General features: G+C 47.3%; 1 protein-coding gene across 3 annotated transcripts in view; it reads right to left on the bottom strand.

Annotated features, from left to right (window-relative positions):
• Nucleotides 1-94: 94 nt before the first annotated feature.
• The window catches only part of CORO2A (coronin 2A), a 64,777-nt gene continuing 38,725 nt past the window's right edge, over nucleotides 95-26,146 (bottom strand). For all 3 annotated transcript variants that reach the window (XM_053371653.1, XM_053371656.1, XM_053371655.1), the window contains exons 2-12: nucleotides 21,746-21,946; nucleotides 18,577-18,693; nucleotides 17,087-17,236; nucleotides 15,695-15,874; nucleotides 13,241-13,357; nucleotides 12,003-12,107; nucleotides 11,649-11,745; nucleotides 8,177-8,289; nucleotides 7,974-8,064; nucleotides 5,477-5,736; nucleotides 95-3,036 (exon numbers count right to left, since the gene is read on the bottom strand). In XM_053371653.1, the coding sequence (XP_053227628.1) occupies nucleotides 2,905-3,036; nucleotides 5,477-5,736; nucleotides 7,974-8,064; nucleotides 8,177-8,289; nucleotides 11,649-11,745; nucleotides 12,003-12,107; nucleotides 13,241-13,357; nucleotides 15,695-15,874; nucleotides 17,087-17,236; nucleotides 18,577-18,693; nucleotides 21,746-21,946 (1,563 nt within the window). In that variant the 3' untranslated portion in view covers nucleotides 95-2,904. The remainder of the gene's footprint in view (nucleotides 3,037-5,476; nucleotides 5,737-7,973; nucleotides 8,065-8,176; nucleotides 8,290-11,648; nucleotides 11,746-12,002; nucleotides 12,108-13,240; nucleotides 13,358-15,694; nucleotides 15,875-17,086; nucleotides 17,237-18,576; nucleotides 18,694-21,745; nucleotides 21,947-26,146) is intronic.

The following is a 26,146-nucleotide window of genomic DNA, read 5'->3' as shown; positions in this document are numbered from 1 at the left end:
GTACACTTTAAAAATGCATTTTGAAACTTAACTTTCCCTTTGCCTTAGCTGACTACTATAAATAATTTATTCTGCATTGTAAACAAGGAAAGGGAGCGGGGTGGTGGCCAGCATTAGTCATAATCAGGGTAGACCCACTGGAATTAATTGACTTGTCCATTGATATGAATGAGTCTACCCTAAGTATGACTAACAATCATTTTTCTCCATCCTGATTGGACTATCTGCACATGTATCCTTAGCTGGAGGTATTAGAGCCTGTGCCAACGGATTCTGCATGGATGGTGCCCTAGTCCCATCCCTGTGTGTGTACAATCTGTTAAAAATAAATGCTGGATCCCTGCTCGTCAGTTGTTTGGGATAAGGGAACAGGAACCTGGATTCAGTCCTCCTTGTCAACCAGCAAAAAGGCTACACAGCAGTCTCATGCTGTTGGACTGCAACAATAAACTGTTAGCAACAGCTACATAAAACTGATCACTCGGCTTTTTTTAGGGGCAGTGGGCAGGAGAGAGAAAATCTCTGAGATTAGCAGTAGAGGGTGGATATCCCCATTGTGCCCCGATTGTGAACATAATGGCTAGTCACATTTGGGAGAGACAACATGATCTAGACTGTCCAATGGACAGTCAGCATGACTATTAAAAGTTCCTAATAGATGACGGCCCTCTGGAATGAAGTGTGGAGACACTAGTTTTTAAAAGGATTGGATAAAAGTCCACAAGCAATGGGTATAAAATCCCCTTAATATTCAGAGGTCAGTTTAAAAGTGTAAAAGCTTGGTATCCAAGTAAGGTTGAGTTTCCTACAGGTTTCATGATGCCTCTTGCACTGTTCTGACCACCAGAGTAGCAAAGCCACAATTAAGACAGCTTTTCTGGGCTTGTAGCACTTCAGACTGAAGTGGAGGAATCGCCTGAATGCACTCCCTATGTAAGCATATGCACATAGAAAAGGCGTTATGGCCAAGAGAAAGCTAGGCTAGATTCTTGATATGATAACTTTGTATACACAGGAACTACCCAACCCTCTTCCTGAATAGTGCAATCCAGGCAAAACTGCACTGTTGCTTCTATAGGTAGGATATGAGAGGCGTTACTCCCCAGCAACAAGCACTGGCAGATTTAATGCTAAGGTTAAAATTTTTTAAAAGCAAGATTGGGAGAGGCATGCCTGGGCACAGTTTTATCAAGCCATTGGGGATTGCTGCAATTAAAAGCAGGCCTTTGGAGTGATTTTTGAACTGGTAATTATTGTTCTTTCTGAGAAGCTATGCGGAAAGTGAATGAAGGGGGGGAAATCTAGCTGAAGATAGAAGTATGTGAGCACTGTAGGCCCGGTGTTACAGTGACCGGACTTGGGTGTGCTGCTCAGTGTTGCCCTTGCTCTCACTCCTGAACAACTCTTGAGTTTTCCCAAACTAGCCAGGGCAATGGGGGTTTTATGATTTTATTATGAGCAGGGCTGCTTGCGTTTCTTCAAACCCCAGCTCCTGACGTTGCGGGAGCCCAACCATTTTTTTTGTTTTTCAGCAACAGGTCTTAACTTTCAGGACTTAGGGAGAAGTGCTTTAAAGGTATCCCGCCAGAAGACTCATCCCCCCCCTGCTCCCAAAGACTCATCCCTTCGCTGTCCCAGGGCTTCACAGTCTTTGGATATTTCAGGTGGTCAGCCCCGAGACCAGCGGATTACGCGGATGGCAGTGCTTTGCATAGACTTGTGTGGGAATCGGCAGGCAATGGAAGATCAGGCAAAGCATTGGTCGTAGGTATCGGAGCAGAAGATGGCAAACGGTTTGAAAGAAGAGCCTTGTGATTTTGCAAAGGCGTAGTCCTAGAAACAGGCTCTGAACCAGATGAAATGGGGAAGGACGGAATATTCTGTAAGGTGAGCTGGACACTGGATGTCTGAACTCCTTTCTGGACACTGCCCTGCAATGTTCCATGTTAATTCTGGCAACAATATTCAGTGGAAAAGTGACTGAGGGAAGAAGCAACTAGTGGAAGGTTGGGTTTGAGGCAACTGGAAGGAAGCCAGTTCAGAGAATTGTTCCTCAGTCTATTGTTGGCTTAAGGCATGAAGTGATCCTGGGAAAATATGGGTGAAGTTGGAAGATGACGGTGTATTGACAGGAGCTGCAGATATGCTCTGGTTACGACCTGGTCTGCTTCACAAGGCTCAACAATGAAACATCCCTTTCAAAAGCTTGGCTTTTGAAATTAGTACCCCTTTATAACCAAACAAACCTACATTCCTGATTTTGCCTTTACTGATTACAGACTCCCATTTCTTTGCTCCTCACCTCTTGAGTGCAACCATATTTGCAAAGGAAAACCCATAAAACTAAGGGAAGCGGATGACTTAGACATGCCCCCCCCAAACCATCATCGACCACAAGAGAGACAAAAGTAATTCAGTGTAGAAACAGCCTGCTCTGTTCAGCTCTGGGGAGGAACAGGGAAGAGTCCTGAGCCACTTCGCCTTCATGTTGCAACGGTTCGTTGCTGGACAGCCTGGACAAGTCAAAACCACCACAAGGCCAAGCTCAGATGGGCACCGGGGACTTGGAAGATGCCCTCGCTGCTCCTCAATGAAGTACCAGGCACACACAGGCACAAGGGAGCTGATGGAGCCTCTGCCTTCACACTGAGACTTCCCAGAGTGACTCGGGGACCACTTTCAAACCAGTTCATTCTCTGGTTCGAAGAAGGTGGCTAGTAAACAAAGCACCCGTAAGAATCCCAGCGGCCTCTGGCTTCCAGAAAATGGGCACTTGAGGCAGGCAATGAGTTGCCTATAAGATCTCAAGTCCTCCTAATCGAAAATCTCCCCACAGTAGTACTCGGAGGCAATCATTGTCCTGGAGTCTGAACCGCCTTCCAAAGGCCGCCAAGCGACGTCCCGTCAGAACCTGCCTGAATCCATGCGAAGGTTTTTAATCTCCAGCTCCAGCTGTTTGATCTGCACGTCCCGCTGAATCGTCAGTTCGCGGAGCCTCCGGATTTCTTCCTGCTGCCGGTAAAACATCTGCAGCAGCTGGAAAGCAGAGAGGTTTCACAAGTCACTATGCTATCTATAGCCACCACAATTTTTTAAACCATCTGACGTCTATTTGAAACTGTATAGATCAGCGGCGGCCAAACTCATGACTCTGGTAAGACATTTTAAGAGGCCCTGGCAGCCCCAAAGGTGAGTGCAGCTAATTAATTAATTAATTAATTAATTAAAAAATAATTATACCCTGCCCATCTGACTGGGTTGCCCCAGCGTGTGCAGTGCTGAGCAAGCCACAGCCATTGAGAGCAAGACACTGAGTGCTCCAGAAACAGGAAGGAACGCTCTGATATTTCCCAAGTGCTGGTGAAACACCCTTTTCTGTTTCCAGGGTACCCTGACCTGCTCCGAATGATGGTGGGTTGTTTAGCTGTAGCCGTGCCAAAACTGATCCCAAGGGTATGATGGGAGAGGTTTCATCTCTCATGACTAGGGGGAAAGAACTCAATTATAAGAGGCTTGAGAATTTTACAAGTTTCCCTAAGTATCCCAAAGTTAATGAGCCTTCATTAGTAATTTTAAGATACGCGAGTTCCTCCAAAGGAGTGGTGCCCAAACCTCCCCCTGCCCCACGAACCACTTGAAAATTGGCGAGGGTCCTGGCAGACCACTAAATAATTTTTCTGCCTCCTGTAGGAATTGTAATGCCCTGTGCTAGATGCTGTAGGATCTTTAATCCTATTTTATTTCTTGCATTGCATTTTGTTGCATTACAGTTAGAATTCCACACTTTCTTTTTTCTTGCTGCTTCATCCTGCTCGCTCTATTGTGTTGCTAATCCTCTCTGCAATATTCAATGGTCTCCCCCCCCCCCATATGTCCCGCTCACCTGGATGGACCATCAGTTTCTAAGAACGATGGAGCAGGCGCTGTGCCTGCCATCCTTAGCAGACACAACACAGACCGCATGAATGAAGCTCAGTTGCAGTTTGGAAGCCCCTGCTCACGAGTAATGATATTATCTCAGTTCTGGGAGGTGGAATGGCTCTGTATGGGTGTGATATACGTGCAGGCTGCGTGTGCATGAGCCCCACTGGAGGGCTGGCAGACTGTGAATGTGGGTCTTGGGTTGAAAAATATTAGTGCCCTCCCCGCGGGTGGCGCTGTGGGCTAAACCACAGAGCCTAGGACTTGCCGATCAGAAGGTCAGCGGTTCGAATCCTCAAGACGGGGTGAGGTCCCGTTGCTCGGTCCCTGCTCCTGCCAACCTAGCAGTTCGAAAGCACGTCAAAGTGCAAGTAGATAAATAGGTACCGTTCCGGTGGGACGGTAAACGGCATTTCGTTTCCATGCGCTGCTCTGGTTCGCCAGAAGCGGCTTAGTCATGCTGGCCACATGACCCGGAAGCTGTACGTCGGCTCCCTCGGCCACTAAAGCGAGATGAGCGCCGCAACCCCAGAGTCAGCCACGACTGGACCTAATGGTCAGGGGTCCCTTTACCTTTTACCACCCACCCCAGTAGGGCTGGCCAATATCAGCTTTTGAACATCACGGTGTATTGCCAGCCAAACATCACGGTTTGGTGATATACTGCGATGTTGGAAGAAAAGATGCATTGGCCTCTACCTGCGAGACACCAGGTGAAACTGCCCCAGCTCTCACCTAGAGAGCTGGGGAGGTTTCACCCAGGCTTGCAGGCTGGGACAATGCAGCTTGTTTGCGCAGCTCAGCTGGGAATCGGGAAGGTTCCCCCTCCCCAGCTGAAACAGCCCCAGTGATCTAGCAGCTTGCCCACAAGCGGGAGAAACACTGGGGCTCCTTTAACTGCTCGCTGTGGGGAGTGGCAACCGTGCTCCCATCAGCTGAGCAGTTTCACAGAGCCCCCACCGTCGGCTTGCAGGAGCCAGCGCTGGGCTGGGGTCTCCTTTAACTGCTCAACTGAGGCAAGGGCAGCTGCACACTCCTCAGTTGAGCAGTTTAAATATGCAGAGGGAGGAAATATGCAGAGGGAGGAACAATTTCCAGCTTAGGTAAAGGTAAAAGGACCCCTGACCATTAGGTCCAGTCATGACCAACTCTGGGGTTGCGGCGCTCATCTCGCTTTACTGGCCGAGGGAGCCGGCGTACAGCTTCCGGGTCATGTGGCTAGCATGATTAAGCCGACTCAGACGAACCAGAGCAGCGCACGGAAACACTGTTTACCTTCCCACCGGAGCGGTACCTATTTATCATTTTATCTACTTGCACTTTGACGTGCTTTCGAATTCTAGGTTGGCAGGAGCAGGGACCGAGCAACGGGAGCTCACCCCGTGGCGGGGATTCGAACTGCCAACCTTCTGATCGGCAAGTCCTAGGCTCTGTGGTTTAACCAGAGCAGCGCACGGAAACACCGTTTAGCTTCCCGCCGGAGCGGTAGCACCCACTTTAAGCTGCTCATCTTGACTTGCCAACAAGGCTTCTTCTCTCTTTCAGACAATCATACCTCGTTTTCTGTTTTGGGTGGAGGACACTCAAAAACATCAAAGCCGTTCGACAGCCCGATTTTCCTGTCTTCTGGCCCCCTCTCCTCGGCCTTCCAGTACCCCCATCTCTCTTGCACCCTGCTTGGCTTTTCAATGATGTCTGCCACCCTGGTCCGCAGCTGGGCAGGCTCTGTGGCTTCCAGCACTGCCTCCTTCGCAGGGAGTGGCGGCAAAGAGTTCAAGATGACGGAGCCTGGTCTCAGGGACATCAAGACGGGGCCTGCGGGCAGCAGGAAGGAGCATTTGACACAAAGATCAGGAAGATCAGAGGATTTCAGAACAGACTGTGAAGACTCACAGAGGTTTTTAGAACCAGGCCAGTGAATGACAGAAAGAAGCAGATTTCACTCAGTCCAGTAATGAAGCCTGTGAGGACTGATATACAGTGGTGCCTCGCAAGACGAAAATAATCCGTTCCGCGAGTCTCTTCGTCTAGCGGTTTTTTCGTCTTGCGAAGCAACCCGATTAGCGGATTAGCGCTATTAGCGGTTTAGCGGCTAAAAGGCTATTAGCGGCTTAGAAAAGGGGGGGGGGAGCAAAAAAAAAAATCGCAAGACTCGCAAGACGTTTTCGTCTTGCGAAGCAAGCCCATAGGGAAATTCGTCTTGCGAAGTGCATCGAAAAACGGAAAACCCTTTCGTCTAGCGGGTTTTTCGTCTTGTGAGGCATTCGTCTTGTGGGGCACCACTGTACTCTGCAGTAGAGAAAGTACACACGACTAGGGCTGGCCGATATCAGATTTTCTTTTTTTCTTTTAATAAATTTTTATTAGTTTTTTTTTTTAAATATCATTTTCAAAAGTAATTAAACATATTTTACATCTTGTACAGTTTTTTTTACTTCCATCAATCACATCTGAAAATTTTCCAATCTATTCACTTAATATACATTTCTTACTTTCACTGTTACATTTAAATCTCATAACTAATTTCTCTATTCTTTCTCTACTTTGCAATGTTTCATATATTCCTCCTTACAAAACCTATTGTAGTCCTGTTAGCGTACAGTGGTACCTCGGGTTACATATGCTTCAGGTTACATACGCTTCAGGTTACAGACTCTGTTAACCCAGAAATAGTGCTTCAGGTTAAGAACTTTGCTTCAGGATAAGAACAGAAATAGTGCTCTGGAGACGCGGCGGCAGCAGGAGGTCCCATTAGCTAAAGTGGTGCTTCAGGTTAAGAACAGTTTCAGACCTCTGGAACGAATTAAGTACTTAACCCGAGGTACCACTGTAATTTGTTGGGCTGATATCAGATTTACAACATTGTGATGTACCACCAGCCAAACATCTTGATATAGTGATACACTGCGATGCTGAAAAGCGGAGGGAGGAACAAGCTGCATTGGGCCTAGCCCCATGAGGCACCAGAGTGAATCTGCCTCAGCTCTGTCGGCGGAGCAGCGGCTGTTTCACCCCAGCACCTCGCAGGGCCAAAGCTGATGCAGCTCGTTCTTGCATACACCGGGCCTCTGGCGGCGGAGAAAGTCCCTCTGCCGCCAACGCTTTGCACACTGAGGGAAGAACGAGCGGCATTGGCCCCAGCAGCTCGCTCCTCCCTCAGTTTGAGGGCCAAAGCGCAATGGGGCCCTCAACCGGCGACAGTACAGCGTGGGTGAAGGTGCCATCGCGCTCTTGCCCTCAAACTGGTCCTGGGCGATGTATCGATACAAAGCTTTTTCTCTCATTTTGCCCAATTTCTTTGGCTAGGCCAAAAGAGAATGATTCTTCCATGCACCAGATCTCCAAGTACTCAAGCCTTGGAGACTTAAAGAGACTCAAGCCTTAAGAGACCGTCTCAGGTGACCGTTACACATTCACTGCAGCAGTGCAGGGCCTACATTTCTGTAGCTTCATCTCTCAACGTTGCTCATGCTTAAAGCAGGGACAAGGAATCTCCAGACCAGGAGCCAAATTTGGCTTGCTAGGCCTCCTTTGGCCCACGAGGTTGTTTCCCCTAAACCACATCTGCCTGCCCGATACCTGTCATCCACTGGTGTCCAGTGTTGGGTAGGTACCAACATGGCTACAAAGGAACGACTGAGCATATGATGAGCTCCTTAGCAGGAGCAAGGTGTGCTCGTAGAATTGCAAGGGATCACTAGGGTCATCTAGTCCAACCCCCTACAACGCAGGAATGTTTTGTCCGACATGGGGCTCGAAACCACAACCCTGAGGTTAAGAGTCTCATGCTCGACCGACGGAGCTATCAGAGCAGTTTCCAGTTACACCAAGCGGTTTCAACAGAAAACACTTGTCACTATGGGAACAGCAAAGCCAGGCAGGAGGTGGGGAGGTTGGCGCTTGAAGGGCATCTTGCGCAGGGTCCCCATTAAAACCTAGCAATGCTCCTACAGGTATGTCGCTCACCTGATCCTCTAGTTCTGCCGTTAACACGATGCAGACCAGAGAGAGGAGGACATCATTTTGATTCAGGCCCTTTGGGTTTCACTGACCTTTATTGCTGCCGCTTAGCCATTCTTGTGCCGTCATGGCTGGCTGGGCTCCAGCTGTCATCGGGTAGATGTCTTCCTGGTACGATTCAGACTGCAGAGAGATACCAGAGCACACTGGCTTACGTCTGAGCAAGTGCCGCACCCCTCCCCCCCCCAGCCCTGTTTAGAAGCCACCCGGCGAAAGCCAGGAGAGATTCACTCACCCGACGCGGAACTATCATAGACACCGGCTCTATCAGGTACTTGGCTGGGATCAGTTTGTAGAATCGGAAGATCTCGCAGGAAGAGACATCCAGACCCCTCTTTGGCATGATACCTAAAGACCGGGGAAGCAGGGAGAAGTGTTATGGCAGTGTGAAACTAGACATGCACTGGCCAACACTGCTAATAAAACTGGCAATTACCACAATCCCGTTATGCAAATCTGTGGTGTGACTGCATTCGGAATACTGTGAACAGATCTCGTCGCCTGACCTCCAAAAGCTGGAAAAGGTTCAGAGAAGTGCAGCCAAAATGATCGAGGCACTGATAAGATTATCAATGGCCACTAGCCATAGTGGTCATGTTCTGTCTCTGCTGCGGGAGGCAGTAAGTTTCTGAATACAGTGGATGCTTGGGTTGCAAATGTGATCGGTACGGGATGCATGTTCGCAACCTGCAGTGGCGCGTCTGTGCACGCGCGGGTTGCGATTTGACGCTTCTGTGCATGCGCAAAGCGCAATTTAGTGCTTCTGCGCATGCGCGACCGCCGAAACCCGGAAGTAACCCGTTCCGGTGCTTCTGGGTTTTGGTGGGTCCGTAACCCGAAAAAACGCAACCTGAAGCGTCTGTAACCCGAGGTATGACTGTACCACTTGTGAGGAAGCACAAGTGCAGAGCTCCATTTCTGCTTACAAGTTTCCCACAACATCTAGTTGGCCACTGCAAAAGCAGAACGCTGGACTAGATGGGCCAGTGATCAAGGGAGGGACTTATGAGGTTCTTAACATGGGACCTAAAATTCCAGCTGCTCCTCTTCCTCTACAAACATGCAGGGAGACTTGTAGAGGGGGAAAACAGAGAGGGTTGGCCTCTTACATCTTTACCTCCCATCCAGCACTTACGACATTGTCTTTCTCCAACCATCGCAGAACACACTGCTTCCCTCTCTGTGCAATTTTTTCTCTCCCATCCAACTCCTCCTAAACGTTGCTGCCTCTGTCTCCAACCTGATGTGGGATCACCAGGGAGCAAGTTGGAAAACTCTCCTGTCTCTTTAACAGCCACTCTGTTTTTCTCTGCTGGTCTCACTGCCTCACCCTTCGTTTGCTTTGCGTCAAAATCTACAGTAGCAAGCGGGAAGTGACTTGAGTCAGGAAAAGCCCGGAGCTACTGTTGAGAAGTGTTGGGATGCAACTCAGCTTTCAGTGGAGGCTGATGTGTTTGCTTGGGAAAGCGTGGGAGGAAGATCCTGTTTTAGACTGTCCTTTCCAACCTACGTAATTGGTGCTGACCTTCTCTCAGGCATTAGACCTCTCAGGGTTGCTGATCTCATTTCCTAGGGCTTGTTGAATTTTTCAACTTCCAAATTCCAAAATGAGGGGTTCTGAAAAGTTGCAGCATGACTTGGGGATTCAAAAGATATTTTGGCTACGTGAATATAATTTAGAATCATAAAATTGTAGAGTTGGAAGGGATTCAAAGGATCATCTGTATTGCAGGAATATGCAGCTGTCCCATTTGGGGATCGAACCTGCAACCTTGGCATTATCAGCACCATGCTCTAATCTACTGAGCTATTCAGTTTTGCTTGGGAAGTAAAACTGTGTAAAGCTGCATAGTAATCATTAAAAATGACTAAATGCTTGTAGCTATTATTATTATTATTGGCATTAAACGACATTTTCAGAAGGTAAAATTAAAAATTCTTTGGTTTTCCAGGAGGTCTGAGAAATTTGTTATTTAAAAGTATGATATATGAACTTTATGTTTTTGTTAATGTTTTTGTTTGTTCTGTTTTTGTTTGTTTGTTTAAAAAAAATTGGAAAATTTAATAAATATTCTTTAAAAAAAAAAATTCTTTGGTTTTCCAAAAGCAGTTTTTGTGCTTCTTCACCAAACATAGACGTACCAAGCTAAATGCTGTCCGATCACAAAAAGAATAGCGGGTTTGAATTCCTCACACACAAAAACATATTTTTAAGACCCTCTCACTGAAGAAATTTGCAAAAATTAAATTCACCCCCTAAAATGACACACCCTGCTCATTTCCTTCTCCTTTGCTTTCTCCTTGAGAGAGGAGACTCCACCTTAGACACAGAGAACCAGGATCTTTTCTGTCAAACATGCATTTCCTGTAATAAAAGTAACTTTCTTATTTTCCTAAACTCAGTCTCCATGTAATTACACCCAGGGCAAAGTGTGCTCTTCCAACAGAGATTCAGTGTTAACTTCTGCGGAGTGTTTTAACTAGAAAATGCCAACAGCTACAACCTCCTCCTCTGTAGCTGGGGGGCTGTTTAAAGAGACTGAGGATTCGGCTAGGCAATAATAATAATAATAATAATAATAATAATAATAATAATAATAATTTATTATTTATACCCCACCCATCTGGCTGGGCTTCCCCAGCCACTCTGGGCGGCTTCCAAAAAAAATATTAAAATACTCTAATACATCAAACATTAAAAGGTTCCCTAAACAGGGCTGCCTTCAGATGTCTTCTAAAAGTCTGGTAGTTGTTGTTCTCTTTAACATCTGGTGGGAGGGTGTTCCACAGGGAGGGCGCAACTACCGAGAAGGTAGCAAGCAATCCCTCCCCTTTGCACCCCCAGAGAAGGAGGTCTGTTAGTTGGAACAGAAAATGGTCGCTCTATGGTGCAGTTGCATATTCAGATGGAAGCTTCATGTGTTTAAAGCCTAGTTAAAAGACACTGCTTCCCCCCCGGGAACTCTGCTGGGAATTGTAGCTTTGTGAAGAGCTAAACTACAGTTCCCAGGATTATTTGGGGGGGGAGCCTTGCATGTTTTGTATGTTGCGTACACAGCTAAAGAGTGGACGGCGGGGCGGGGGAGAGAGAAAGGCCTCTTAGAATGGTATTTTTGAACAGCCTGAAGTAAAGCAATAGTTCTCTGATGAATGGGATTGGCAGAAATGACTGGCAGAATCCGTGACCAGGGAGAAGAGTCGGCGGAAGAAGACTGGAAGAAATTTAAGGACTATTTACAGAAATATTGTAAAATTAAAGAATGTTGAATGATGTTGGATTGAAATTAAGGGGTTTCCAGCTGCAATGATTTGAGATAAGGATTTGCTGAATAAATAATTTGAATTGGAATACAAGAAGGGGAGGTATGAGGAGGTCAGGGAAATATGTCATTGAAAATTAAGTATTGTGAACTGTATGTGTTTTTAAATCTTTTTGCTTTTTTCTTTTTGTTTGTATAAAATTGGAAACTTAATAAATATCTTTATAAAAAAAAAATAGTTCTCTGATGAAATTCCCTCAGTGGCAAAAGGGAAGCGGCGAAAGGAAGAACCTCAGCCACATTGCACAGCTGTGACAAAACTGAAGGGAAGGAGGAACAGACCGAGGCCCGCTATCTTCCCATGACCGGCTGCTTCTTGCCGTATCGGTTCTTCACGGACACCCCTTTATCGCACATCACCAGCAATGAAAATGGCTGCAAGCTCACCGATTCCTTTCTGGGGCAAAGGAGAGCGGTACTCCATCAGGTAATTTAGGTATGGCTTCTCCGAACTTATCTCGTAGTACCTGATGTTCCCGTCGCCCTAGAGATAATGGAAGAGACAAGAGGGCAGTGTTGTATCCAAGAGAAGGGCGTGCTTGGCTCCCGACACACCATTTGGGGGAAGACTTTTCATGGTCCCCAGCTAAAGAATCCTGCCACCGTTCTTAACTCGCTCAAATGCCCGTTCCACGTGGAGAGCGGTTTCAACGGCCAGGCATGGGAATCTAGTTATCGCACAAGTTTTATTTATAGTCTTGCCCACATACTTAAGACTCTGTAGCAAGGGCAAGGACTCACCTTGCCCAGCACATACAGCATGTGTGTGTCCGAGTCATAGAAAGGAAACAAGAGACCCGAGGAACCGTCCATATCCTCCTCTAGTAAAGGCACGGAAAGGTCACCCTGCGTGAGGAAACCAGAAACTACAGCTATAAAGTGGGGAAACACAACAAGAACAACAAATGCAGTTCCAGAAGGATTTAGAGCAGGGGCCGCCAACCTCTTGGGGCCACTGGGCACATAGGGCGTTTGCACCAGTCACAAAATGGCTGCTGTGAGGGCCTGGCATAAAACAAAATGGCTGCCACATCTAAAAGAGCAGGGAAAGTGACACAAAATGGCGCAGGCATGCCATGCCTCACACCAGCCACTGTTGTGCTCTCTCACAGAGAGAAGCTCTTTGCACATCTCTGTTCGTAATTGCTTTGATTTGTTTTTTTGCTTGTGTGCCGTCCATCTGGCTGGGTTGTCCCAGCCACTCTGGGCGGCTCCCAACAAAAAAAAATAATACTAAAAGCACAATACAACATCACACACTAAAACAGGGGTCAGCAGCTCGCGGCTCCGGAGCCGCATGTGGCTCTTTTACACCTTTGCCGCGGCTCCGGGGCGGATACTAGCCAGGGGAGGAGGCGCATTGTGCGCCCCGACACTCCCCACTGTGGCGGGCGCTGTACTGGCTGTGACGTCGCATGGAGGCGGCGTGCGTTAGTCACACACCGTCCCAATGTCACCTTCCCGCCCGCCCGCCCGCCCGCTACATTGTAAGGGGCATGTACGCTGGTCACTGCATTGAAAGGGGGCATGTACGCTGGTCACTGTTTTGAAGGGGAGTGAAGAACACACACACACAAAAAGGTAACTTGTTAATTTAACGTTTATTTCTATGAGGAGGAGTAGTTCTGAGGGGTCAAACAAAGAAATAATAAAAAAAAGTGACAAAAAAGTTATTTTTATAATGACGAGTTTTGCGGCTCCCAGTTTTTTTTCCTTCGGAAACGGGTCCAAGTGGCTCTTTTTGTCTTAAAGGTTGCAGACCCCTGCACTAAAAGCTTCCCTGAACAGGGCTGCCTTCAGATGTCTTTTAAAAAGCACATAGCTGTTTATCTCTCTGTTACTATATTTGAATGAGCTTTAAAGATTTAGCGTGTGCGCACGGCCTAAACAGCAGAGAGAGAGAGACAGAGCTGAAGTGTTGATCTGTGATGGAACCATTAGCGTGGCGAGTGCCTGAAGTGGTTTGCTGAGCAACTCACCTGATCCCATAGTGCAATTTGCCTGTTGTTCCACCTCGATGTCCCCGTGGAGAGCAGCTTTTTCATGTTTCCTAGAAACAAAACTTTATTCACTCTGTGAGACTTGTTGTTTGCTTCCTGCAAGAAGACATGGCGTGTTACTCAGAGGAAATCAAGCACACCAAATGCTGCTTCTTTCAGTGAAACTCAGCTGTACCTGCCTATTGTCTGAAGTTTTGAAAACCCTCCACCATCAAAATTCACAGCATTCGCTTATCTCCCTGTACAGCTGATGCAGCAATACAGTGGTACCTCAGGTTACATACGCTTCAGTTACATACGCTTCAGGTTACAGACTCCGCTAACCCAGAAATATTACCTCGGGTTAAGAACTTTGCTTCAGGATGAGAACAGAAATCGTGCTCCGGCGGCGCAGCAGCAGCAGCAGGAGGCCCCATTAGCTAAAGTGATGCTTCAGGTTAAGAACAGTTTCAGGTTAAGAACGGACCTCCGGAACGGATTAAGTACTTAACCCGAGGTACCACTGTATGTGATTTGGAAGCCATACCAGACTAATTTAAGGTAGACTGTCAAGGCAGGGCTTGTCAGGCCTCTTAGGGAACGCTAGTTTGCTTCTGGGGAACGATCACATTACACACCAACTGATGAATCATCTGAGCTAGAAAACTACATAGAAGACTGTCCTCTTAAAGGCTTTTCTTGCAGGACCCTCTTGCGTATTCCACTTAAATCAGCAGCGTGTACCACAGGCCTTGGGACACAGAAACACTTCGCAGGAGCAATGAAGAGGGTAACTGGGAATCAAGATCCCAGTGACAGGAGCAAGCCAGCAGTAAATCACACCCTGCCTGTTGAAGTTAACTCTTTATTAGCAAGAATAGGATCTGCACAGACTTGGCTGAGTGTCAAGCCTAATGAGCACAGCAGCTCATCCCAAGTAGTTCTTGCCCCATGGATCAATTGCCCAGACTAAAGGTTCCTGTCTCCCCACGGCCATCTATGTCTCCTTTCCAGGTTTCCCTCCCCCAAACAATCGGAGACTGCACCTGCATGCCTTGCTCTTCCCACTTTATGCCTCCTCTGGTTCTGGGAGACCAGGGAGGAGGGTAGCTTGTTGCAGCACAAGGAGAAGACATCCTTGCTTCTTCCCCAGCTTGATTCATCTCTGCCTCTTGGCCTCCCACTCACCAGCTTCCACTTCTGATTCTGGACTTCTCTCAGCCACAGACTGTCTTAGCACACTAAGCCCTGTTACGCCTTTAGCTTCTGACACCAGTTCTTCCCAATCTTCTCCCTCTGATCACTCATCGTCGTCCCACCACTCCCTAAGCTCTGAGCCTTCTACCCTGTGTGGTTCCCTCCCACTATTCCTGTGGGTCCAACCGGTCCAGGACAATGTATCAGGCTGGACGCTGAATAATGAGGGGGGGGGGTACCATATTTTTCACTCCATAAGGCGCACCTGACCACAAGGCGCACCTACTTTTTTTTGGGTTGGGGGGGGAATTCAAGAAAAAAAATACGCGGCTCTTGGGGGCTTTTGCGGGAGGTGGGGGAAGTGTGAGAGCCTCGCTCTGTCCCTTCCTCCACCTCCCACAAAAGCCAGGGATAGCCGCACAAAGCCTCCCCAGGGCAGCGGGATGAAGGCTCCCCGCTGCCCTGCGGAGGCTTTGCGGGCTACCCCAGAAGCGCTTTCCCCCACCGCCAGCCCCAAAGAACAGGTCAGGGCTGGCAGGGGAAGCCCGGGTCCCCCACCCCAGCCCCAGGGACCACACATTCACCCCATAAGACGCACAGAAATTTCCCCTTAGATTTTAAGAGGGAAAAAGTGTGTCTTATGGAGCGAAAAATACGGTACTTTAGAAATGAACTGAATGGCCTATGACTGACTTCTGCCTCCCTCAAAATGTGGTGATTATGGTGCAAAATAACGGGCGTAGCCCCAAGGCGGCCTTCGGGGAGGGGCATTGGGCCCACCAACCCATCTAAGCTTGATTGACACTCCCCACCTGAAAGATAAGGTAACTGCAAGCAGTCAAGTGACGATCTTAATGTCATGGACGGCAGCCGAGTCACCTTCCCACTGCTAAACTGCCTATATCAAGCTAGGTGGACGGCCCATCCGATGTGAAAAAGAGTTGTGATTCCAATTCAGAATCAATTCATCATTATTCAGGAGCAGGGGAAGCTAACTTTGAAAGTGCTGCCCAGCTGCAGAACAGAATAAGGCTGTAAATAACAGCAGCTCTGGTTTGGGCCCCCAGATGTAAACCTGGTGTAGGATCTAAGCTAGACCTTCCGCTCTAACCCTGTTGTTTCAGAGAAAGATGCACCCCACCTTCTGGCCTGCAGACCTATCTTTCTCCTGTGCACAAGAGAGAACATCCTTTTAGCCATCTAAAACAAACAGCAAGCGCTCTTCCCGCGTGGCGCTATCTCGCCAGCCCTGCATACCTGTAGGACAGTTCCTGCTCGTGGGTCAATGACCCTTATTTTCCTGTCCCTGCAGGCCGTGGCTAAGAGGCTTCCATCTGTGTTGAACGACATGGAAAGAATAACGTCCGTGTGGAAGTGGATTGTCTTCACCGGGGTCTGAATTACAGACTCTTTGGTGTCAAGGTTCCAGATCATGATCTGAAGGTAAAGAGAGGTGCGTTCGTGAATGTTTCCTGAGCTCCCCACCCACAGTGCAGACAATGCACAAAAAGAACAATGACTACTCCCAACACTATGCAACTTGGACAAATTGCACACAGCACATTTCCATGATTTTCCCTGTTTGACTGGGCAAAATTTATGCAGCTTCTGCTAGCCACGGGGAAGGAGAGGCAGCTTCACGGGGTGCAAATGCTCCAGCCCCTGAACACTGAAAACTATATCCAGCAATGAATCTGGCTTGTGAAGTTTCAGGAGACATCACCACCTAAACATTAGGAAGAACTTCCTGACAGTAAGAGCTGTTTGACAGTGGAATTTGCTGCCAAGGAGTGTGGTGGAGTCTCCTTCTTTGGAGGTCTTTAAGCAGAGGCTTGACAACCATATGTCAGGAGTGCTCTGATGGTGTTTCCTGCTTGGCAGGGGGTTGGACTCAATGGCCCTTGTGGTCTATTCCAACTCTATGATTCTATGATTCACCACCCACTTTTACTTCATTCCTTTGCAACCATTAAGGACTAGAAAATCCCAATTTGTTGCTGGCTTTGATGAAAATTGAGGTTCTTATTTGACATGGATAGTTCAGCTGGTTAGAGCGTGGTGCTGATAATGCCAAGGTTGCAGGTTTGATCTTTATAAGGGACAGCTGCATGTTCCTGCATGGCAGGGATTGAACTAGAATCACTAGATGATCCTCGGGGTCCCTTCCAACTCTACAATTCTGCGCCTGAATTCTGCAACCAATACCATATTCTGTGGTCTTGCAGAACTGTGGCATATTTATTTGCAATTTGGGCTTATATGGTGCTTTGCACAAATAACAACAACATGCCACCTCCCTACACACAAACTCACACACACACACACACATACATACACATAATCTAAAGAAACAAGTTGTGGGAACATCCTGCTAGGCAATTCTGGGCCGGCTTATCCATCCCCCCCCCCCCCGCATTTTTACCCCTCTCTTGCTTTGTGTTCTATATGCATGCTGGGAATAGACTGTGGCCACCACGTTTTGGAACGCAGGAAGTAACTATAAGGCAAAATCCTTTAGTTTGGCAGAGGGTTAAATCCTCTCATTCATTTCACACACCTCAGATACTCTGCCCAAGACCCCCCATGGAAGCAGAACAGAACAACAGCATGTTGATGCTTGAAATGAAGGTTAACAAGACCCTGACTCACTTTGTAATCATAGCCGGTGCTGAAAAGGATGTTGCTCGCAGTTGGGTGCCATTCGATGAGTCCCACCCTTCGCGAATGACCAAGAAGCTCCTTCTGTGCATCTGTGATGTTTGTTGTGAGTAAGTGGTGAGGAATGTTCCAGACTTTAACCTAAGAGACACAGCAGTGCAGAGACTTTAAGCCAGCTCCATTAATCAACACCTGCCATTAGCAGCAGCAATCAGGACTAAAAAGTCTTAATCAGTAGTTGAGGGTAAAGGAATGTGGGATGGAGAGATGGTTTGCAGGGGGTGGCAAAGGGGCAGGATCAACGCGCACCCAGTGCATATCCAACTCTCACAGTCTAGGTAGGAATCCATCCTGTCCCTTGGGTTTTCTCCATGTGGGCCACCAAGTGTCTGTGCACAAACAAAGGTAACATCAAGTCAAGAGAGATGTTCCACCTGCACACTGAGAGTTGTGCTTTCCATTGGCCCCCCCCAAAAAGGGGCGAAGGGTATCTGATCTGTCTCACTTCCTGCATTACCGTTTTAGGGTGGAAGCGCCAAACCAGGACCTTAAGAAGTGCCCCACTCAACTGAAGTGTTGATTTGCATTTCTCACCCTGCCTCCAATTAATGGCATTCTGGCCTCGAAACAACCTTATGAACTCAGTCAAGTTAAACCTGGCTCTAATATCCAAACCCACCACTCCAACAACAGTATCTCCTTGTTACTTTATCAGCTGTCCCTTGGAACCTTCCTAGCAAATGATGAGGCCTTTAGAACGAGTGTAAACATATTGCTGCCCAGTCTCCATCATCATCAAAAACACCTTGATGCCTTATGTGCTCCCACCTCTCTCTTGAATTCTGAATCACTAACCAGTGTTACACTCCCACCAGCATTTTCAGTGTGGTTACATCCACTCTACATCAGGCAACCACAACCGGAAACATATCTGCCGGCTTTGGTTTGAGCTAACCATGGTTAGGGGGCCGCGGGTGGTGCTGTGGGTTAAACCACAGAGCCTAGGACTTGCTGATCAAAAGGTCGGCAGTTCGAATCCCCGCGACGGGGTGAGCTCCCGTTGCTCGGTCCCTGCTCCTGCCAACCTAGCAGTCTGAAAGCACATCAAAGTGCAAGTAGATAAATAGGTACCGCTCTGGCGGGAAGGTAAACGGTGTTTCCGTGTGCTGCTCTGGTTCGCCAGAAGCGACTTAGTCATGCTGGCCACATGACCCGGAAGTTGTACGCCGGCTCCCTAGGCCAATAAAGTGAGATGAGCGCCGCAACCCCAGAGTCGACCACGACTGGACCTAATGGTCAGGGGTCACTTTACCTTTAACCATGGTTAGAACAGTGCTGACTTAACACTAACTATAGCTGTGAAAGGAAAGGGGGTAAGCCTATGGGATAATCTCGATCTTCTAATCATATTTAGGAAACTGGGCAGCCTTCTGTCTGCACCTGACAGGGGGTATATCGCTCCAGAGGTTCCCGAAACTTACAGTGGTATCTTCAGAGCACGAGGCTATTACAAAGTCATCGAAAGGGTTCCACTTAATGTCTAAAACATTCCCTTTGTGCCCACAGATGCGAGGGTAATGCGGGTCGAGTTTTCCTGTCTGGAAACAAACGGAAAGATTTAGTTCCCGAACGGCAACGTCTCTGATAAGGCCTGTCAATCGACACAAAGCAAAACAGAACTCTCCAGTGTGTCTTGTCCTTCATGGTTTTATCTTGACCCCTTAATGTATCTGTCTCTTGGAGCCATTTCCTACCCATATTAAACCACCAGTATCAACAGTTGCCATAACTTGCTTGTGTTCCCTTTTGCAGGGTTTGGATACAAACTACACAGACTAGGGGCTCCACCAGATGATGTGTTTATTGACCAGTCATTCTGAGTCGCTTGCACAAAGTTCTGTGGAAATTAGACTCATCCAGTCTTTATTGACCATTCATTCTGATTTGCTTGTGTGGGGTTTTTATACATCTTCCTGTGAATCATGCATTCATCCCACACTTTTCATTGCATTTCTCTGTCACGTTCCTAACTGCAAAAAGTCTGCTGCTGCTTTTTTTAATTAAAAAAGTGGTTTCTTGGACTAGGGTGACAGAGTGCACTGATCCACGTTGATTCTGCAATCCTAAATTTCTTATGTGCACTTGAATCCTTCCCACAAAATACTGATAATCTGGAAACAATCCAGTAGGGAAGGACTGAAAACAAAACACATACAAATTTAGGGTGAAGAAAAACATATTTTAGAGCAGCCAAGCCAGTCTGAGAATGCCCATACAGACACATATGTTTTTCTCTCCTAAGGCAAGCTTTCTGCCAGTTTCCAGCATAGTTGATTTGAAATATAGCTGTGGATGGTGCCTATTGGCTAGTTTCTGTGATGACACAAATGTCACTCCCCCCCTCAATTCCTGATTTACTTTCACAACTTTATTTTGAACATTTGAGGTTTATTTGGGGTTTTTTGGACGGTGAAGGATGGACATTTAAATGAATTACCATGTATGTGTGGCTTAGGGGAAAAGACAGACCTGATGTATGAAGGAAGAGGAAAACTGATGACAAATTCAGCATGGAACCAGCTGGAATATATTCTGCAATGGGTAGGTTGCAAAGCTAGACTCCCAATGCAGATTAAGAACCTGCAATAATTGCATCTTACATGTGTTTTCAAATACTACCCAGAAACAGCAAAGGAGAGAGGCTCTTGCACAGGAGTTTCCTTCATCTCAAGCAGTATGAATGTGGTTGTGATGTGCAACCCTGCTTGCAACACACACTGAGGATGGGAAGCATATTTCCATTTGCATTGCAACGTAGATAGGAAATGCAAATTTCCAACCGCTGTTGTGGGCTGGGTATATGTTTTTGCTGTGCCTCTGTCTGGACTGGAGTCTTAAAATGGCCTCTTAACCTTACAGAGAGCGGAGCTAAAATACATTTTTCTTATTGTATATATTTTCACCACAAGGGGTCTGTAGTAGACAGGTGTTTTGAGGGGCACTGTAAAGGTTAGAGAGGATTATTATACTAAATATGTAAGTAAGATTCTGTTGTTGTAGATCATGGTCCTTTGGATTATAACATATATTTATTACATAAAGGAAGCACAGGTGATGTGTGGCTGTTTGGAGGACCAAGATAATAATACACTCACTTTCGGCCACACCGCCACTGTTATACAGCCCTCAAAAGGTTTTCCCCAGGGTGAAAAATGGTTAGTAAACCCTGTCTTAAAGGGGCAATAACCAATTAAGAGTGCTTTTGGAGAACATCTAAAGAGCTATTAGAGTTGCGTGAAAACATGAGGAGGGTTTGAAATATGAGCAAGAGAAGAAACACATTAAGGTTAATCACTTAGGATGTACATATGGAGTGTTATAAGTTAAATTATGCAATGTTAAAGGATAAACATAGAACCCCATGGAGAGGGGGGTGGGAAGTCAATGGATAAATTAAAGGTATTATTGATGGTAAAGTATGAACACTTTTGAAAACAAAATACATCTTTTTTAAAGAGTGCTTTTTGGAATAGGCATTCAGTCCAATCACCCCGTAAATGTGTTGTCCAAAACCAGCCCCAGAATTACATACATTTACAAAAGGAAGCATTCAATTATCCTGGATGACGACCTTTTGGATCATCCTGTAGCTCTATCACCACCATCTTTAGCACAAGAATTGGTGGCAAGTGGTTTAGGTCCTCAGTCTGGCCCCCAGCAGAGCCTCAGATCCCAGGGACCCTTGCCTAAAAATATGGCTTTCTCTTATGAAAACCAATACATCTGCAAAGGGCTCACCAGGCAACTCAGGATGAGTGGGAAAGGCAAAAGGGCTCTTTAAGCCCCCTTCAACCTGCAACAGCAAGCTCTTCCAGAGTCCTGGTGTTTGTATGGGCAGGGAGGAGGTCCCAGACAATTCTTGTGCAACTCAGCAGTGCGTTAGCCGCAAGCAAAACGAACCCATGCAGTGCAAAAGGAGTTTATATGGGGTTTGTGTGCATGTGTGTAAATGAGCCCTTTGCCCTAGCTCCCAGTTCATGGGAGAGTCAGTAGATAGAGCCAATACTGTTGGCCTTTCAATCCCTTTGGTTTTCAAGTGCCACGGGCAACACTGGCCTCTGTCCCTCTTTCCTTCCCTCCCTCTTCTGATGCCCTCTCACATCTCTGCCTCCCAAAGGCTCACACAGCTGTTTATTGCAGCAGCCCTGGCTACAAGCTCCTCAGGTGAAGGGTGCCTCTGGGGATGGCTGGAGGGTGCTTCCCAGGCCCCTGTGGGGCAGTGTGAGGAAGCACCTCTCTTTGGGGCAGGGGGGGCAGCTCACAGACCAGGGGTGGCAGCTATGGCTGCCCAGAGGACTCCCAAGGAGCGGGGAGAGGAGGTTGAGGGAACACTCTACAAGGGAAGGTGTTTGAAAAAGGGTGAGAGGCTGCCAGCTCTGCAGGCACGGGGTGACATTACGGGGTGAGCCCCACAGGGTTGCCACAAGAGAGCTGTGGGCTCAAAGAGGTTGAAAACCTCTCCCTTACTCCATTCAAAATAAGCTCCTCTGTTAAAATGAATGGGCCATTTGGGCTTTAGGAGGTTCCACTGCCCACCGAGACGTACAAACACACGAAACCAGCTACACCTGCCAGTAAGGTGGTCCTTACCTGATTTACTGGTATTACAATAAAGGCTCCTCCGCCGGCACATTCTGTCACAACAGCAACGAAATGCGGGTTCACAGCGCAGAAGTGATTGTCGTGAACACTGCGGGTGATAGGCACACAGTCGTAGCACTTCTCCTTACTGGCTGCCTTGCCGTAAACATGGCGGAATTTTGAACTCCGGTACTGAGGGGACCATGACATCTGCAATGAACACAGAAAACGGAACCGTGAAGCCACCAGACCGTTTGAGATTTCAGATTCAAATGAGGACACTCTTGTACAGTGGTACCTCGGGTTACATACATACGCTTCAGGTTACACACTCCGCTAACCCAGAAATAGTGCTTCAGGTTAAGAACAGAAATTGGGCTCCGGCGGCATGGCGGCAGTAGGAGGCCCCATTAGCTAAAGTGGTGCTTCAGGTTAAGAACAGTTTCAGGTTAAGAACAGACCTCCGGAACAAATTAAGTACTTAACCCGAGGTACCACTGTATATGTAAGGTAAAAGGTAAAGGGCCCCTGGATGGTTAAGTCTAGTCAAAGGCGACTCTGGGGTTGAGGCGCTCATCTTGCTTCAGGCCAAGAGAGCCGGCGTTTGTCCACAGACAGCTTTCCGGATCATGTGGCCAGCATGACTAAACCGCTTCTGGCGCAACGGGACACTGTGACGGAAACCAGAGCGCACGGAAAAGCCGTTTACCTTGCCGCCGCAGTGGCAACTATTTATCTACTTGCACTGGTGTGCTTTCGAACTGCTAGTATGTATATGCATTTATATGCATCCCAGCAAACTCTTGGTGAATTGGGCGCTTCCCCTGCATGCAAAGACAAGCTCCGGTGGATTGAACAGATGAGACTAATGGTGGGTCCAACAGTTAAGAAGGTGGTTTCTGCACGCGCTGTAGAGGAAAGTGAGGGGCAGGTGGGGCTTGTCAACCTGAGAAAGCAGCCCATCTAGGAGAAGGAAAACTCTCATACGAAACCTCCACCGCCTTGTGGGCTATCGGGGGAAGAAAAGGCTAAGGAGTAAACCATGGATAGGCCAACTAAGGCCTGGGGGCCGGATCTGGCCCAATCACCTTCTAAAACCGGTCCGCAGACGGTCCAGGAATCAGCATGTTTTACATGAGCAGAATGTGCCCTTTTATTTAAAATGCATCTCTGGGTTATTTGTGGGGCATAGGAATTCGTTCATTTTTCTTTTCAAAATATAATCCGGCCCCCGAGAAGGTCTGAGGGACAGTGGACCGGCCCCCTGCTGAAAAAGTTTGCTGACCCCTGGAGTAAACCCTACACAAATCCAGAGTGCGGTCCCTAAGACACTTGGGTGGTGCCTTGTAGGCCTCCTCCTTGCAATTCCTGCAGCTAAGCCAGTGCCAAGCGTCTTGCTCTGCTTTCCTGAAGACCAAATCAGTGAGGCTGAGAGGTCTTGTCGTCTCGGCAGCCCAGGACCTCCAGACACACTGCCAAGGCTTGCGCCCCAGGGAGGTCACTTCAGTGCCGCTAACACAGTGGTTTGACTTCACTCCATTGTCTCTTGAGACCGACGGATGCCAGCAATATAATATGTATACATGGGAATCCCTTGTAGATGACTGAAAAGAGTAAGTCAGGTTGTGTACCCACAGCAATGCCCAAGGGGGAATGACTGTTGGGAGGAGTGCAGAAAGAAGCAATGCCATGGTACACCTGCAGGAGCACAGCCGGACACCTACAACTGCCCCTCCTGCAACAAAACATGTCTCTCCTGTATTGGTCCCTACAGCCACAGCAGCCACTGTAGCTGCCCAGTGGTTTGACTTCCTGTGGTTTGACTCTTCCACTGTCTCCCGAGACAGACGGATGCCTATTCTTACATTAGTTATCACTGCCTGTCTGTCTCACACACTCACATTCTGACACACTGTTGAACATTCTTCCCCGATTACTGTATCCATTTATCCTGTCTACCCTGTTGTTGTGTTGTGGTTTAGTCGTGTCCAACTCTTCGTGACCCCCTGGACCAGAGCACGCCAGGCACTCCTGTCTTCCATTGCCTCCTGCAGTTTGGTCAAACGCATGCTGGTAGCTTCAAGAACACTGTCCAGCCATCTTGTCCTCTGTCGTCCCCTTCTCCTTGTGCCCTCCATCTTTCCCAGCATCAGGGTCTTTTCCAGGGAGTCTTCTCTTCTCATGAGGTGGCCAAAGTATTGGAGCCTCAGCTTCAGGATCTGTCCTTCCAGTGAGCACTCAGGGCTGGTTTCCTTCAGAGTGGATAGGTTTGATCTTCTTGCAGTCCATGGGACTCTCAAGAGTCTCCTCCAGCACCATAATTCAAAAGCATAAATTCTTTGGCGATCAGCCTTCTTTACGGTCCAGCTCTCACTCCCATACATCACTACTGGGGAAACCAGAGCTTTAACTATACGGACCTTTGTTGGCAAGATGAGTTGGCTTTTTAAGCAGTTGTGTTAAACTGAGGTTGCCATCCAGTGCATGCTTACTTGAGTGTAAGCCAAACTGAACACAACGGAAATTCTTCCAAAGGACTTTCCCCCAACTTTCATAGGCTAGATTTCCTATTTGTTTATTTATTTTTTAAAGTAAAAATGTTTGATAGAACGTTTATTCCCACAATGGATCTGGATTACAGAATAGCTGCAACTCAGATGCAGCAACATTTGCTTTCTGGATAGGCAGTTACAGGGAGGGGGATACAGAAGAGAAGTTAATGAATACCAGGGCACATGTATGTATTGCATGTCAAAAATACCCCTCAAAAATTCCCCCTAAAGGAAAGCAGGGGCAGTGATTAAGGATAGATACCAGAAAACAGTCTGATTAGCCAACTCTCCCTAGTTAATAAAGACAATTAGAGCACATGTACCAAACTAAATTAGCAGGGCAAAGGGCATCAGTGATCTGAGGCAGAAAATTTTCCATTTCATAAGTTCATTAGTAACAATGAATTCCAATTACAAATGAAGTATTAGGTCGGCTTGGCAGTTTCAAAGCTTTTAGCTCTGGTTGCTAAAACAATCATGCTAAATTAGATCATTCTCCAGGACATCAAATAATTTCCCAATGCAAATTACCCTAAATTTTTTCAATTCTATTTTTTTTTTTTTAGAAAACCCACATCACCGTTGAGGAGACAGGCATACTATTGAACTCTTTCAATAGTAGCCCCCCAAAACCAGCTTCCTTTTGGCTTCACAATCAGAACAAGATGGAAATGCCAGCAGACCTTATTCTCCTATCATTGGTCATTGCAGTGATTTATTTTTTTAAAAAAACTTTTAAAAGCTCAAAACTGCTCTTGGGATTGGAGAAGAAGAGGCTTCTTGATGACATCATGGGTGCCTGCCAATCAGAGCTTCTGCTGTCAGTTTGCAGAATTGTGATTCCCACCCATCTCCCTTCAGGACTTGACCTTGAACAGAAAAATTCCTTTTGCACTGAATGTAGCAAGGGCACTTCCAAACTGACACCACTACTTGGGGGGAAAAATGTTATGTGTATCTCCACCTTCAGACTGTTTAGCTTTGAGTTTCTGATGAGTCAGATTGAAGGTGGAAAACTACATGGTTCAGGTAGCTGGCCTGATTTTTTATGCCAATAATAATAATAATTTTATTATTTATACCCGCCCACCTGGCTGGGTTTCCCTAGTTTCAGGCTTAGCTCATTTAGGAACAGTTTCATGGGATGCTGCTACAATGGGATGCTGCTGCTGTCGAATGCATTCTTCGTCACTCCCCCACTCCCCCTCAAATGATGCAAACATTAAAAGAGAGTAGAAAAAACCAAAATACAGCCATGAACTACCAAGCCATATGCAGCCCACCAGTCACATATTATGGCCTGCCAGGTGTGTGTGACAACTCCTTCCCGCTTTCATTCTAAACAGCAGGTTTATCAGGCTCCTGGTGAGCCACCATACATTCACAGCAAGCTATGAAGATTTGCCCCAACATTAAACCTTAAAACAACAACATTACTGGCACATAAAATAACCCAGGAAAGAACTGCATTTAATGCTAACCCAACGGCCCCCAAAGCCTGGCAAAGCAGGAAGCTTTTACTAGACTTCTCAAAGACCCAACAGAATGGACTCGTCGACAGTCCCGTCCCCATTCCAGTTGGAAATTTTGGAAGAAGGTGCCATGACCAAAAAGTCCCTGCTCCTTGCAGTCTCTCACTTTACCACTTTCTGGAGCAGAAGACTCACTTGATGAACTGAGCATATGGAGCTGTTAAGAAGGTTTTATGGCAGTTTTTCTCAACCTCGAGTCCCTAGCTGTTGTTGGACTACAACTCCCATCATCCCTGTCCGCTGGTCCTGCTAGTGGGGAGCAGGAAGAGGATGTTAGTGAGGGGTGTAGCCATGACTGGGACCCACCGGGGCAAGCCGGGTTTGGG

The sequence above is a fragment of the Podarcis raffonei genome, chromosome 17, assembly GCF_027172205.1.
Source record: "Podarcis raffonei isolate rPodRaf1 chromosome 17, rPodRaf1.pri, whole genome shotgun sequence".
Classification (NCBI taxonomy): Eukaryota; Metazoa; Chordata; class Lepidosauria; order Squamata; family Lacertidae; genus Podarcis; species Podarcis raffonei.
Note: the sequence above shows the minus strand (reverse complement) of the source record. Positions and strands in the feature narration are given on the sequence as shown.